This window comes from Epinephelus lanceolatus, chromosome 10 (genome assembly GCF_041903045.1).
Source record: "Epinephelus lanceolatus isolate andai-2023 chromosome 10, ASM4190304v1, whole genome shotgun sequence".
NCBI lineage: Eukaryota > Metazoa > Chordata > Actinopteri > Perciformes > Serranidae > Epinephelus > Epinephelus lanceolatus.
Genome location: NC_135743.1, coordinates 6,123,372 through 6,137,878, shown reverse-complemented (window position 1 = coordinate 6,137,878; position 14,507 = coordinate 6,123,372). Strand labels below are relative to the sequence as shown.

At 40.4% G+C, this 14,507-nt stretch overlaps 1 protein-coding gene across 4 annotated transcripts; it reads left to right on the top strand.

The window, feature by feature from the left end:
- Positions 1 to 646: 646 nt before the first annotated feature.
- LOC117266008 (uncharacterized) lies at positions 647 to 11,134 on the top strand. Of its 4 annotated transcripts, none has more exons than XM_033640921.2 (7): positions 647 to 793; positions 884 to 944; positions 1,912 to 1,982; positions 7,101 to 7,386; positions 7,687 to 7,841; positions 9,428 to 9,707; positions 10,731 to 11,134. In XM_033640921.2, the coding sequence occupies exons 3-7, from the start codon at positions 1,919 to 1,921 to the stop codon at positions 10,888 to 10,890; spliced, it is 945 nt and encodes a 314-aa protein (XP_033496812.1). In that variant the 5' UTR covers positions 647 to 793; positions 884 to 944; positions 1,912 to 1,918; the 3' UTR covers positions 10,891 to 11,134. The 4 variants fall into 4 exon arrangements, with proteins under 4 accessions (XP_033496812.1, XP_033496810.1, XP_033496811.1 ...); XM_033640919.2 differs by having other exon boundaries at positions 648 to 793; positions 1,915 to 1,982; XM_033640920.2 differs by lacking the exon at positions 884 to 944 and having other exon boundaries at positions 708 to 793; positions 1,915 to 1,982.
- Positions 11,135 to 14,507: the final 3,373 nt, after the last annotated feature.

Sequence of the window (14,507 nt, the reverse complement as noted above, 5' to 3'; positions counted from 1 at the left end):
TTCTGCACTCAGGATTTCACGTAAGTAGGTTATACAGTTGCTTGTTAAGGTTGCTTAACAACCTCAGATACAATCTGCTGCACTCTTGAAGGCTGGTTAAAGACACAGCATGTGTACGGTCCCTTATACTGTGCATCAGCACTCATGAATGCCTCCTGTCCAATCAAATTGCTTTATCTAAACTAGCTGTTGTATAATGTATTTTATTGTGTTGTGAAGCACTTTGTAAGGATTTTTATTACACATTTTTATCATGTTCCACTGTCTCCTACTGAACAAGAACTACAGCAACAGCTGGATATAGTGGAAAAGTACTGTCTGAACTGGGCAGTAAATATGACGAAAACTAATGTCATGACTTTTCAAAAGTGCCCCCAGAGAAAATATTGACAGCCCAAGACCTGAGCCCAGAGAGGAGTCCCCTTCGTCAGTTGGTGTTGAGGCAAAATGCCCCCTCTCAGACACACTCTGATCAGTCTCAACAGTAAAGCCCTCTGAACTGAGCTGATACTACTGGATCAGAACACTCGTCTCTCTGTGAGATGTGTGTGTATTAAATGACCTTTGGGGAATATTTCATGGTGTATCCTTTGATAACCACTGGAACCCTGATGAACTGAGGAGGAGTGCATGGGCGTACACTCCATAATGGGACGTGATTGGATCCTTGATGAATGTAATATTTATGAATGATTGACTGAGAGGGCAAGATTTTACAATAAAAGCTCGGTTTTTAAGGGATTTTACCACATGTCTGGAAGAGGCTACCAAGAGTGAAGGATCAGGAACCAGGGTAAGCATTTCACTCCACATTTCTCTCACTTTATTTATTTAATCTATTCATTATCATTATGAATTATTTGTCTTCTGTTTCACTCATGAGGGCTTATATTCATCAAACCATCAAGAATTACATTTAAAATCTCAGAAGAGCCAACTTTGAGGTAAATGAAAAAACTACTGCTAACACTTTTTAAAAAAGTCCAACAGTTCCTCCCTTGTGTGTTTTCTTCCACTGTACTTACAGTAAGAAGTATTTTATTTGTAAAAAAAAAATGACACTAATCATTGACTCTATTATTAAATGTTACCAAAATGTTGCACACATTTCACTCACACTTAGAACGAAGTACAGAGGTAAATTTTAAGAGCAGGGGTATGTTCAATTCTAAAACAGTGAACACTGTCTTGCTTCATTTTCGTGTTGAAGGACATGTTTTCTCTAAACTAGGGCTGGGTATTGGTACTTGACACTTAAAGGTATTGACCGAAATTACCTAGTTCTTACTAATATTGATACATCTCCAGTGAAATTATATCTGCATTCTGCACACCTTACATCAACACTGAGCTGTTAAGATAAAAGAAGGTTACCTGTTACAGGTGAGCTGTTTGCAGAGGTGAAGTAAGGGTCTGTTGTCTTCAGCTCTTCATCAACATCTCACTGTGGCTGTTTCTGCTCTCACTTTCCTCCCTGCTATATTATTAGACTATTAGACTTTGTCTTTCTTGAAGAAAAGCTGCTAACAAAGTTCCACCAATTCAGTGATAAACACATTTCATTTCCTGTAGATTCTTAACAATAAAAGTCCCCTGTTATTTTGTGAAAAATAAGAATATAATATATAGAAAATAAGGAAATGTTGAGATTTCGAGCAGCGACTTCAGACAACTTCTAATCTGGAACAATGACAATGGAGAAACAAGTCAGCGTTGCATGGCTTTACTCTGTGCGGCCAAGAGTGACAATGCAAAAAAGGTTTTAAACAACAACAAAAAGTGCAATTTTTCATTCAAGATCATTTGAACAAAGATCTGTCATCTTTCTTTCATCTTGTGTTGTTCTTCAGGGTCTTCATCAAATAGTGCCATTTCATTCTATTAACAGTTCTCTCTCTCATCTATCTCAAGCAGAATAATGAAGCACAGAGTGATTTCTCTTTTGCTGCTTCTCTTGGGGACGTGCTCAGCTGCTGCTTATAGTAAGTATAATGTAGGAATATAAAACAGCACCAGAGGTAGTTGCATACCTTTCTCAAAGCACACATCTGGTGCTGTCATTTATGTATGTAAATTATGGCTAACATACAATATTACTCTACACATTTTTTTTCTATGAGCATCTTAAGTTTTATGTAAACACTGCAGTTATTGTAAAGGGAGAGCAACAGAGCATTCACCTTCTCTGTAAATTAAATTCCTTTTCCGTCAGTCCTGTCACCCTCTGCCATTTTTATCAGTCTTTGATTGAGAGCCTACTGTGTTTTTCATTTGAATCATCATCTGCTGGTTGTACAGCCTCACACTGACAGACATAAACAGTCGAAATAGCACTCTTAAAATCTGCTTGACGATCACTCGAGTGACATAAAGCGACTTCACCTGTTTTGTAATCAACAAATCCTCCAGAAAGCGACAAATATTGTAACTTCCTCTGGACATGTTCTTGCAGGCGAATTTTCTCTGTTGCCATCAGGGCGTCGTGACATTTTATCTACTTGTGAGGCTAACTGCTATTCGAAATCTTTTATTCCCTCTGTGATTAGTCCTCTAAGGGTGTTTTCACAGATTGTCCTTTCTAAATGAACCAAACTCTGTCCTCTTAGGGTGTTTTCACACTTGGTCCTTTTCAGCCCTCTAAACGGACTCAGAGCAGTGACTCAGCATTTTTGCACATATGTAAGGACTTCAAGAGAACTCAGACGCCATTGAAGCGAACCGCATCCACACGCACTTTCTGCAGGAATTGCTTTTTCTAGTTAATGTGGATGCTTCAGCGGCCACACTTGTTATTCAACTCTTCATTCTTATTATTCTTATTATTTCAGCCATAACATGCCACATCATTGTGCCAACTTTGAAGAGTGTTGCTAAGCAACCATAACAAGCACCAGCCTACTTACATGAACTTTCTTCCAGATTTTTTTTACACACACTGCGGCTTGAATATCTAGCTAAGCAAGACTGGAAGCTGGGGGAAACACCTATCAGCACCTCTACAGGTCAATAGCAGATCATACATGTTACAAACTGTTCCATGTGAAATGAATGTAAAGGTACTGCCGGCTAGGGCTGGGTATTGTAAAGAACCTCACGATTCGATTCGATTTCGATTCTTTAGGTAACAATTCGATTCGATATTGATTTAAACACTTCGATATCGATTCAGTAATAAGTAGAAATACACAAATAATTCATTAGAGCACCTGTTGATAATTTCAAAATAATTATTTGTTTATTTTCATGCCCATATGAACAGCCATGGTATAACTCATAACATTTTTTTTAGCAAAAACATCTGACAATAAAGAATTAGCACAATAGTATGTGTGCTGCTGAATATGGAGTACAAAAGTAAAAAATATGACAGTACTGTACTAAAACTAAAGTGCATGTAAACTTAAATTGAATTTCTTTTCTCTTGGCAATTGTGTTGTAACTCACACAACAATTCTGAGCAATAAAACATCTGAATACAAAGCATTAACACAATAATTAGTGATGGCCGAATGTAGCCTCATGAATCATTTTCTTTATTTTCTGAGCCCACTAGATGGCGCTTTTTTTTTTCCCCAACAAAAACCAGATTTCCATTCTTTTAGATTTAGCCTCTCTCTTTAAACCAAGAGCACCATCTAGTGGGCTCAGAAAATAAAGAAAATGATTCATGAGGCTTCATTCGGCCATCACTAACAATAATACTACTTATGCTGAGTATGGAGTACAAAAAACACAACAGTACTGTATTAAACTACAGTAAAGTGCATGTAAACTTAAATTATACTTATACTTTCCTCTTGAAACTGTGATATAACTCACATAACATTATTGAACAATAACACATCAGAACTAAGTGCCTTCATTTCTGGTTACATACTAGATGTGCACATGTAGATTTTTGTTTAAGAAAATCAGCTGGTCTACATGTTCAGGCTTCAGTGCACGTCTCTGGGCTGTGGCAATGTCACCAGCTGTTGAGAAGATCCTCTCAGCTGGTACACTAGTTCCTGGGATACAGAGGTATCTTTTAGCTTGGCATGACAAAAGGGGGTATTCCCCCTCATGTTCCTTCCACCAGTTGAGTGGATTGGTGGAGAGTGGCAGTGGTTTTACCTCTTTGTACCTCATCACCTCATCTAATGCCTTGTCATTTGCGGTTCTGGACACTGCTACTGGAGTATATGTGTTCCCCAGGAGATCAGCCAGAGCACAAGAGTCCCTTGCTTTCTTTGATGGGGGTCCAGGGTCATCAGCTGGCTCTGCCTGCTGCTCCAGCACCTCACCTGCCTCACTGTATGCTGCATTTATTGGTCCACTCTGCTGAAACAGTAAATGAATCACATTAATAAAGAATAGCTTTATAATTTTATAGTTATACAATTAGTTTCAAATCCATTGCGTGAAGATTTCTTCACGCTCATCATCAGACAGAAAAGGCAGTGCCTTGAAGCGTGGGTCCAGAGCTGATGCTAAGGAGAGTTCGTCCTTCAGGCCCATGTATCTTGAAATAAAAATAATAAAATTAATTCACAATACAATACAGCTTTTTCCTCATGGTCATGTATTTATTATAAAAAGGCGTTGATAGTGTATAGTAAAAAAAACAACTACGTGAATAAAATGCGCCTTACAATGTCATGATGGTGTAGAACAATAAATACCTTTTCTGGAGATCCTGGCGCACAGCAGACTTCATCTCCTTCACCATCACGGAGTCATTGGGGGCTGGTTGCATCTCCTCCAGAAGTCTTGCTCTCAGGGGTGCGATGACAGACAGAGTTGGGGTACCTTCCTGAGACATCACCAAGATAGCTTTCTTCAGTGGCTTCAGAGCCTGTGCAACATCCTCTGCTGCTGTTATGTCTGCCTCTGTAAGGGTGCACAGATCTTTTTCCTGTTTTCGTACTTCAGGGGCAAGTAGTTCAGCGGAGATGGCTGGTTGTTGCTCCAAAAATCTTTCCAGCATGTCTAATGCACTGTTCCAACGCGTTGGTACATCAGTCACTAATTTGTGTAGTGGGAGGTCCAGCAACATCTGTTTCTTCTTGAGTGCATGACTGGCTAAGGTGCTGCGATGAAAAAACGTGGAAATGCGCCTCACTCTGCCGAGAAGCCGTGCGACTGCAGGGATTTTAAGAGCAGCCTGGGAAGCCAAATTGAGTATGTGGGCAAAGCAGCCCACATGCAATGACTCAGTGAGACTGACAGCAAGTAGTATGTTGGCGGCATTATCGGTGACAACTGCCGGTACTTTCTCCGTTAATCCCCATTCATTTATTGCCTCTGTCAACAAGTTTGCTATATTGCTCCCTGTGTGGCTTTCGTGCAGGGCTCTGGTCTGCAGAACATTTGACAGTAATGCCCACTCGTTACGTAGGGGTCAGTCGCTCTGGAAGTCCAACCATCACATGTAAGAGCCACTCTCTCTGCCGACTTCAACGACTCCAAAACCGCTGTCTTTACCTCCGTGTACACCTTCGGGACGGCGACTTAAGTCATATGTTTGCGTGTTGGTATGGCGTATCGTGGTTCGAGTGCGTGTAGCATCTTCTGAAAACCTGCGTTTTCCACGACACGTACGGTCATAGGTCCTTGCATATGAAGATAGCCACAGACTCCGTTATCTTCTGTGCACGGGCAGAGCTTGGCGGCAGTTTGCACAGAAAGGATGTGTCGAGTTGCATCTGTTTTGGTTTAACGTTAGCCACAGGTTGCTGCAGAACGTCAGCATAGTGTCGGCTGAGGTGGTTGCGCAGGTTCGTGGTATTATTGCAGTATTTTAGTACTGCCTGGCACAGCTTACACACGACTTGACTCTTGTCTGTTACCTGTGTTGTTCCGGGTTTACATTTCAATCCAAAGTGACCCCAAACGTCTGATTTTAAAGTTGAAGGCACCGACTTAATGCTGCTGCTACTAGCTTCGTTGCTTGCCATGTTGTTGTGTACAGTGCGGCTTCCGTCCGTACAACGCGAATCACGCGGAGGTGTTGCTCACCGCGCCCCCTACTGGTTAGGGGCTTGAATAGATTCAGAGGCTTTTCTGAATCGATATTGAATTGTGAAAAAATATATTGCAATGCATTGATGAATCGATATTTTTACCCACCCCTACTGCCGGCTGTTTTTTTTTTTATAGTTCTAATTTATTTCAGCAATGTGATATAATATTCATCTGCAGGTTGTGACAGTACAAAAAACGTTGATTATTAGAAATCAAATCATTACTAAAGTAAAAAAAAAAAAAGAAAGAAAAAAAACGTAGCAACAAACAAATACAAAAGTACAAAGTTCAGACAAAATGTCACACAAATCACAACAACCTCCTGCAATCCTTTGTCCTCACATGAGGACATTACATTTTGGGTTTGTTAAACCTTTTGTCCTCGTCTGTGGACACTTTTCTGTGCCTTGTAGTGGTAGCAAGAGCACAACACACTAATCCACATAAAAACAAGATGGCAGCCATCTCTGCCAAGTCAGTCTGCAGCCGATCCCAAAACTAATGTGGACAAGGTCCAAAACTTGTTTAGATTTTATGGTTAAAATATGTTTATATATGCTTCATAACATTTATAGTTTAATATGACAACAATTATTGTATTATCATAGTATTTCACACAGGCCAGTTAGATGTGTTAGACTGTTCCTACAGATAAGAGAACACCACTAGCTTGGAGTGTGGAGCAGGAAAAATGTACAGTTACAAAAGAAAACACAAGTTGTATTTTTTTTTGCTTGAAAACCCATAGAGTTACAAGACATTGCATTGTTGGTAATTATGTTTTTGCACAACAATGTTCAGGCATTGAAATAATCACGTTTGTAGCTTCTTTTTTGTAGCATGTGACTATCAAAAATAAACCCGTTGTCCAAACATGACGATACCCTTTTTTGGTTTACCATCTTCCCAAGACTCAGATGAGACTGAAGACTACAAGTTTGAAAATTCAAGAAATTTGTGGTTGTGAAAATAGTAAACTAACAAACCTCTGTAACCCTGTCCTCACCTCTGATTGAGGGTAGAGGCTTAAGGCTATATTAGCATGCATTAGTCAATGTTAAGCTGAGAGCTAAAAAATGTGTGTATTTCTTTAACAGGAAATGTGGCCTTGCATGGAAAAGCAACTCAGTCATCCCGCTACGCCGATTTTTTTTCGGCTGCCTCCAATGCCATTGATGGAAACTGTGATTCCAATCATGCATTAAGTTCATGCAGCCACACTGCACAACAGATCAACCCCTGGTGGAGAGTGGACCTGCTGGAGTCCTACACCGTCACCTCCGTCGTCATCACCAACAGAGGAGACTGCTGTGCAGAAAGGATCGACGGGGCACAGATTCACATCGGCAACTCTTTAGAAGGCAGTGGTGCCTCTAACCCACTGTGAGTGCATGTTGATATGTATTAACATATTTATATCACATATATATATAAATGAAAGAAATGGTAAGTAGAGCTACTATTTCGTACCTTTGTTTCTTCCAGAGAAATTAAAATTATTTTCATATCTGCTCCATTCATTATGTATCACCACATTTTACCTTCAACCTCAGTCCAGTCAGCCCAGTCACAACAGACCTGTTTCTTTAAGTAGGACACTTCTGTCTGCATCACTGGGAAACTCCAAAATAGATACTGAACATCATTATTAAGCTGCTTTCTCCATTTTTGCTGCTTATTCAGGGTTGGTACCATTCCTGCAATCCCTGCAGGGGAGTCATACACTGTGACTGTCAGCGGTCGTGTGGACGGACGTTACGTGACTGTGTATCTACCTGGTTCAGAGAAGTATCTTACACTCTGTGAAGTGGAGGTTTATGGGTACCGTACCCCGACTGGTGAGAGTTTGAGCAATACCAGTGTTGTGTATCTGTGTTATATAGGTACTTACTAGTGGCTTAATAACAGAGATCAGAGGTCTTTCTGCCTGCAGGTCCCACAAGACCTGCAGCAGATTTTAGTGATGCAGAGAACTTCCAAAATTACTCTTATTATTATCAGACAGAAAGTATATAGAAGATATATACATGTGTAATATGTAGAAGAAATTATAAGCCTTGAACTACACTACACTGCCCCATGGTCTCCAGTGGTACTGCTCTGTTCCATCTGTATCTGTGAGACTTCAAAAGACGTGCACATACAGGGACAAAATGAACACAGACTACAGATAAAAGGCTCCATCTGTGTCCATACATGTATCTAATGTTGAGCAACAATGAGTCCTTACAGTGCTGGTCCCGTGGTTGTGGTCCAGACCAAAACATTCATGTAAATACATATTAAAATCAAGAACAGTACACGTAAACACAGTCATAGAGCAGAAGGGACCTGCTTTCTCTGGAGCCGTTCCCACTGATCACGTTCTTTTTTGCTTGTTATAATGCAACTCTCCCCTCTTCAGCTCTGGGTGTGGACCATCTGCGACTATTTGAGCCAAGTTTTGCTGATAACAATAGTCTGTAAAACATCCCGTCGGCGCCATTTTCAATAGCAGAGAGTTGTCATTGTGTCAGCACCTGTTTCGACATTGTAACGTGTAATACTCACTTCAGTTTCAACCAGTGTCTTTTTGATTATTTAATCAATATATAGATCCAGATCTATGGATCATTACACCCCCTAATGGCTGGCTAGCTTGCTAATTCCACCATGCTAACATGCCCCAGTACAGTAGTACAGTAACACAGGACCGCCAGTTAGGCTTGTGCAGGTTTGAAAATTTTCCAACCGGTTTGATTTAAAGCCAAATATCTAACCAAACCGATATATCGAATTATATACCTAATTTTACCACTGGGGGTCACATTTGAGCTATTTTTCCCCAATAAAAGCCCATTATAGGTGTAATGTGCTTCTAATCCACTAGCTGGCAGTAATGCTGTATTAACCGCCAATACACACAAGGTTACACAAGAAGAAGAAGACGCAGAAGAACACGAAGGAACCTTCCTCCAACCGGAAATCTGCACGTCTACCGCCAGTGTCCACTGCTCTGTCAGCACCTATTCATTTAAAAAGAGTAATAGCCAATGGGAAAACACCAACACTAACGTCATCACTCACTTCAAACCAATGGTGTAACTTTATCACTCACTCATGGACAGACTTTTGTGTTTAGAGGGCTGGCCTGCATGCTGCATGCAGCTAAAAAAAATTAAGTAATACAAAAAGTACTCAAGTGGTGAAAGTAGAATTGGATCTCCCTAGAGTCAGGACCTACCAGAGTCAGATTACAAATGGTCTACATTTGTTTAAGATAATGCCCACTATGGGTCGATGCCAAAAACAATAGTGTCTCTGCTTTGACCCTCCCTGATTGGGGAAGCCCACATCTTTCAAACTCCACAAAACAAAACAAACAAAACAGAGAAAACAAACATAAAAAAGTTGTATCTGTGCTGATATTTTATTGTTTTTGCAGGAGAAAACCTGGCAATCCAAGGAAAAGCCTCACAGTCATCACTCTTTGAAACTGGCTCTCCATATAATGCCATTGATGGGTATCATGACGGTAACTGGATCAAGGGGTCCTGCAGTCACACAAACAACGACATGAATCCTTGGTGGCGACTGGTTCTGCCTGGACCCACAAAAGTGTTTTCTGTTAAAGTCACCAACCGAGTTGATTCCTGGGAACGACTGAATGGAGCTGAGATCCGCATCGGAGATTCTCTCGAAAACAACGGCAACAACAACCCCAGGTAGTGTACAGCCTGTTCATTACAAAGTCTAAAAAAAAGTCTTTAAACTAGAATTTAAATGGAAATCATTAATGAAGAATAATTTCAGTTTTTCTTTGGTGCCAAATACTTTAGTTATTTGGGATTAAAATGTTGAAGCTCTGATCATAACACCACATCTCCAATCTCTGTTACAGCAGATTGTATGTTACAGTCCAACCTATACCGAAATTGATATTTGGGAGTCCTTTTTGCTCTGTGGGATTTCCACCGTGTTTTCTTCAACCTACATTTGTACACAATTCATCCATAAATATGGTCTGATCTTATCAAAGTCACTGTAATAGACAAATACACTCAGTGTAAACTAATAACAATCAAAGTAATTGTTTTCTGGTTAATTGTGCCCAAAAAATATTGCTTTCTGATATTCACCTCTTTACAAGCTGATGTGAAACATCCCACATTCACATGTGCTCTCAAAAAATGGGATAAAAAGGTGGACGAGAACCCTTGGGTTACAGTTAAGTAGTGTTTCCCATACATTGACAAGACTATGGCAGCCTGCCACAGTCTAATTTGCCCCACCAGAGTCTCCAAAAATGAGCCAGATATAAAATGCCTCCGGTAAATGAACGTCACTCTGTAGCACACTGGCTGGAGCGCCTACTGAGAATTCTTTGGAATTTGTTCTTTACGTGACAATGCTTGGACGCAACACAGGCTCCGCTCCATTAGTGCCGTGCGCGATACAGAGAGAATTGTAAATGTGCGACTATGTAGAGATAGAAATGACATGCTGTCATGTAAATAAGATAAATAACATACCACTAGTGTTTTTATCAGTAACAATAGATTCATTCACACACAAAAAGCACAGAGATGTTAAAATCTAGGCATATTCTGCCATCATAACTTGGCTCTCAGAATTCCCCCCTGAAACAGTTTCCTCTGGCTGTGAATCTTTGGTTTGAACTGAGCTTTATCTTTTCCTTCAGCCAGGCTTTGCTGAGTTACTTAAGACATTTCTGCTTCTTCTACCAGGTGTGCCCTGATTACAAGCATCCCATCAGGTGCTACTCGTGAATTCAACTGTAATGGTGGGATGGAAGGCCGCTATGTTAACATATTTATCCCTGGAAGACCGGAGTACCTCTCCCTGTGTGAGGTGGAGGTCTATGGCTCTTTCCTGGATTCACTTTAAAAGAGCAAGAATGAAGCCAGTGTTGTTATATGGACTCAGACAAACCAAAATAATACATTTAGCTTCAACTGGATTGTTTGCATGATAAATAACCTATAAAACTGTGTGCAACATGGAGCTAAGTTTGTCCTAGACAATAGCAATATGGCATTAGTCAGATAAACTGGCTCTTACATGATCTCTGGTAAACCAGTTTGAATCATGTTTGAATTAAGCTTACTATAATAAAAACATTATCACAGCAGCCTACGTGTGTTTCATAATTGATCTGTTTTCTAATGCTGTTTTAGACTGCTCTTTAATGCTGAACTTGTGATTGTACTGTCACTGCCTGCTGCTGTGTCTGTGTCTCTGAAATAGAATTAAATCATTAAAAGAGCCTTACATGTTGGTCTGGATCAAAACACACTCGATTAAACTTAAACACAAAGAATGTGGAGTTACAAAAGAATCATGTTTTCAGTTTTTAACTTGTGTCTTTATTTGGGCTGCCCCCTGATAGTCGACCAAACGTTAGTCAATCAGAAAGGTCATTAGTTGGTGAAACTTTGTTAGGAGGTTTGTCTCAGACAATAACAAATGGCAAAATGGCACTAATCAGATAAACTGGCTCTTAGACTATCTCTGTTAATTATCAACCTACAACAATGATGTGTGAATTAAGCCTACTATATGTAGTATATCAATAAAGCAGCTTAAGTGTGTTCATAATTGATCTGTTTCCTAATGATGTTTTAAATCGCTGATCTTGTGATTGTACTGCCACTGCCCAACCTGGTCTGGCTTCATAGATTCGGGTGTAATGGGAAGGAAGGCCGCTATGTTGTCTTGGACACCAGAGGGAGATATTTTGTGATAGAGGGACATCTGAGATGCAGCAGGATAAATCCCCCCATGGAGTCCAGACACTGGTGGTGGTGGTGGCTGATGACTCTGAGGATGCTGACTGCTGAGGCATATGAGGCTGATGAATCCATAAAGACCGGGTGGTGATGGGGAGGTGGTGGGCGCATGGCAGCAGCAAGAAAGAACTACGACAGAGAAAGAACCACATTTAAAATGAGGAGCAGTAAGATGATAGGCCGACAGGGAAGATGTGCTGCTGTGCTATTGGTTGATTGTGAATCAGCTGATGACTCAATTGACCTACCCAGACAATGACACCTAGAGATAGAGAGTGAGCATGTGTGCAAGGAGTGACGCCTCAAGGTGACTGGAGAAATTTAACTCTAATTGGCAACTGGGTGGCGCTATAACAACAGAAAAATGCTTAAAAATGGCTAAAATGCGACCGATCGCTGTGGCTCCCCCTGTGACCGAATGATTGTGGGGTTTTTTCTAATTTTTGGTATGACTAAGTCATGGTATGGTATGTTGTACATAATCAAGAAAACTGTCAGTGTGTCATTCTGTCAGTCAGTCATTCTGTCTGTCCCACGTTTCTCTACTCACTGACGTGGTCAATCTATGTGAAACTGCACATAGGCATTGAGGATTGGCATAGGTAGAAGGCGACAGAGCTACCAATGGGTATGGACTAGTAATATTAATTTTGTAATACCATGATACTGTGAATCTGCTATATTTTCTGAGAGTTATCATTTCGTGAAAATCTCATACCGTCATCCTAATGTCATAAATGTTTGTTCGCCACAGAGCTTACTATGGTTTTTAATCTACCACAGGCTTTTTGACGAGAACCAGAGCAATGTTTAATTCTGCATCAGCCTCCAGAGAAATGTCATCCCTGGAGCACTCTATATCCAGTAATGATACCTGTTACCTATTAACTATATGTCAAGGAAGATTTGCAATCAGCGTCCCAACTCTTTTTGGAATTGGAGTTGTAAATCAATGGAGAGGAGAATGCCCCTGCTATATGAAAGGCACCAGCTGCAGTAAAGCCTTTAGATTCAAGAATCACTTCATATTATATTAAGATGGAAATTTAAAGTCGTTTTACAGAAAATCATATAAGGTAAATTAGTGAAACCTTTGCTGTCAACTTGTCATGGTGAGGGTACATTTTTATTGTATCGATTTAAAAAGACAAATGGAAAGATCAGAGATTTTGTTTTTCCAATTTTGCTTGTTTGGGAGAAGGGAGAATCAGAGCACCTGGAGAAAACCCAAAGGAATCTTAAATATTAAAATCTGCATGTCTTTGGAGTAAGGGAGGAAACTGAAGAGCGTGGGGAAAACCCAAACTGACATGGGGAGAACATGCAGACTCCACCATGTCGCCCTGTAAGAGGATGGAGAAAGGATAGATGCGGGGTAAGGGGTTGCGGAGAGGGTATTGGGGTGAAGTGGAGGCAAGTAAGGAGGACAGAAAGGATGCTACTCCAATCTCCTCTTCTTCCTCTCCTGCTTGTCTTTTTTCTCTCCCCCGGTTTCTCCTTCTTCCCTCTTGCTTCCTTCTCCTTTTCTTTCTTCAGTTTCTGTCGATTTTCACCTGCTGCAAAGGTACCACTACTTCAAAACAGGAGATTGTTTTTTATTTTTAATCTTTGGAGTCCAGGGGCCTGTATCACGAAGCAGGATTAATGTCTTAGCGAGGTAACTTCAGTGTTAACCCTGGGTTTTCGGTCTCACGAGGCCGGTTCAGTCCTTATCGGGGTAGATCACCATGGTAACTTACTCTGAACGGCTATCCTGCTCTGGAGCAGGGTAAGTTCAGGGTTGAATCTGATCCTATAAAAAGCACCACCCACTGGCCAATCAGCTGTTTGGAAAAAAATGACTGCTGACAGAAATGCAGCCCAGTCATGACGGGAAGTTTAATTAATTTGATTGATTTTGATTTTAAAGTTTATTTTGAACATTAAAAAATAAAAGAAAGCAACAACAACAGACAATGAAAAGATTGTTCACTAAGGAGTGGAAAGAAGTCGAAATTTCATCCCACCCCTTCATAAGAAAGAAACTGATCATTTGCGGACACTTAATATATTAGTGCCAACATTTTGTTTTGTTGGAGGAAATGATCCCTGTTAAAGATAATGGGCCTAATTGACAGCTTTGCTGCTGGAAGTGTGGAAAGTAGCCTATCATGTCTACACTTCATGGTGTTTGAGGGTTTTTCCTTTTTGTTTTTTAAAGAGGGAGACTAGGTATATTTTTGCGCAGCTGTTAATTTCTAACACAGCTCAGTATCAGGATGATTTTATTCAGACTATCAGTTTGGTGTTGATATGATTTAATTGTGGCGTCAGCTTTAAGCTTTATTGTAGCATATACAGTCAGGTCCATAATTATTTGGACAATGATACACTTGTCATCATTTTGGCTCTGTACACCACCACAGTGGGTTTTAAATGAAACAATGAATACCTGCTTAAAGTGCAGACTCTCAGCTTTCATTTAAGACTTTTTTCAAAAATGTAGTATGAACCATGTAGGAATTACAACCATTTCTTCACACAGTCCCCCAACTTTAAGGGCTCATAAGTATTTGGACAAACTAACATAATTATCAATTTAACAGTCAGTTTTAATACTTGGTTGCAAATCCTTTACAGTCAATGACTGCTTGAAGTGCTGGGTTTCTTCCCTGGTGATGCTCTGCCAGCCCTTTACTGCAGCCGTCTGCACTTCCTGCTTGTGTTCTGGGTGTT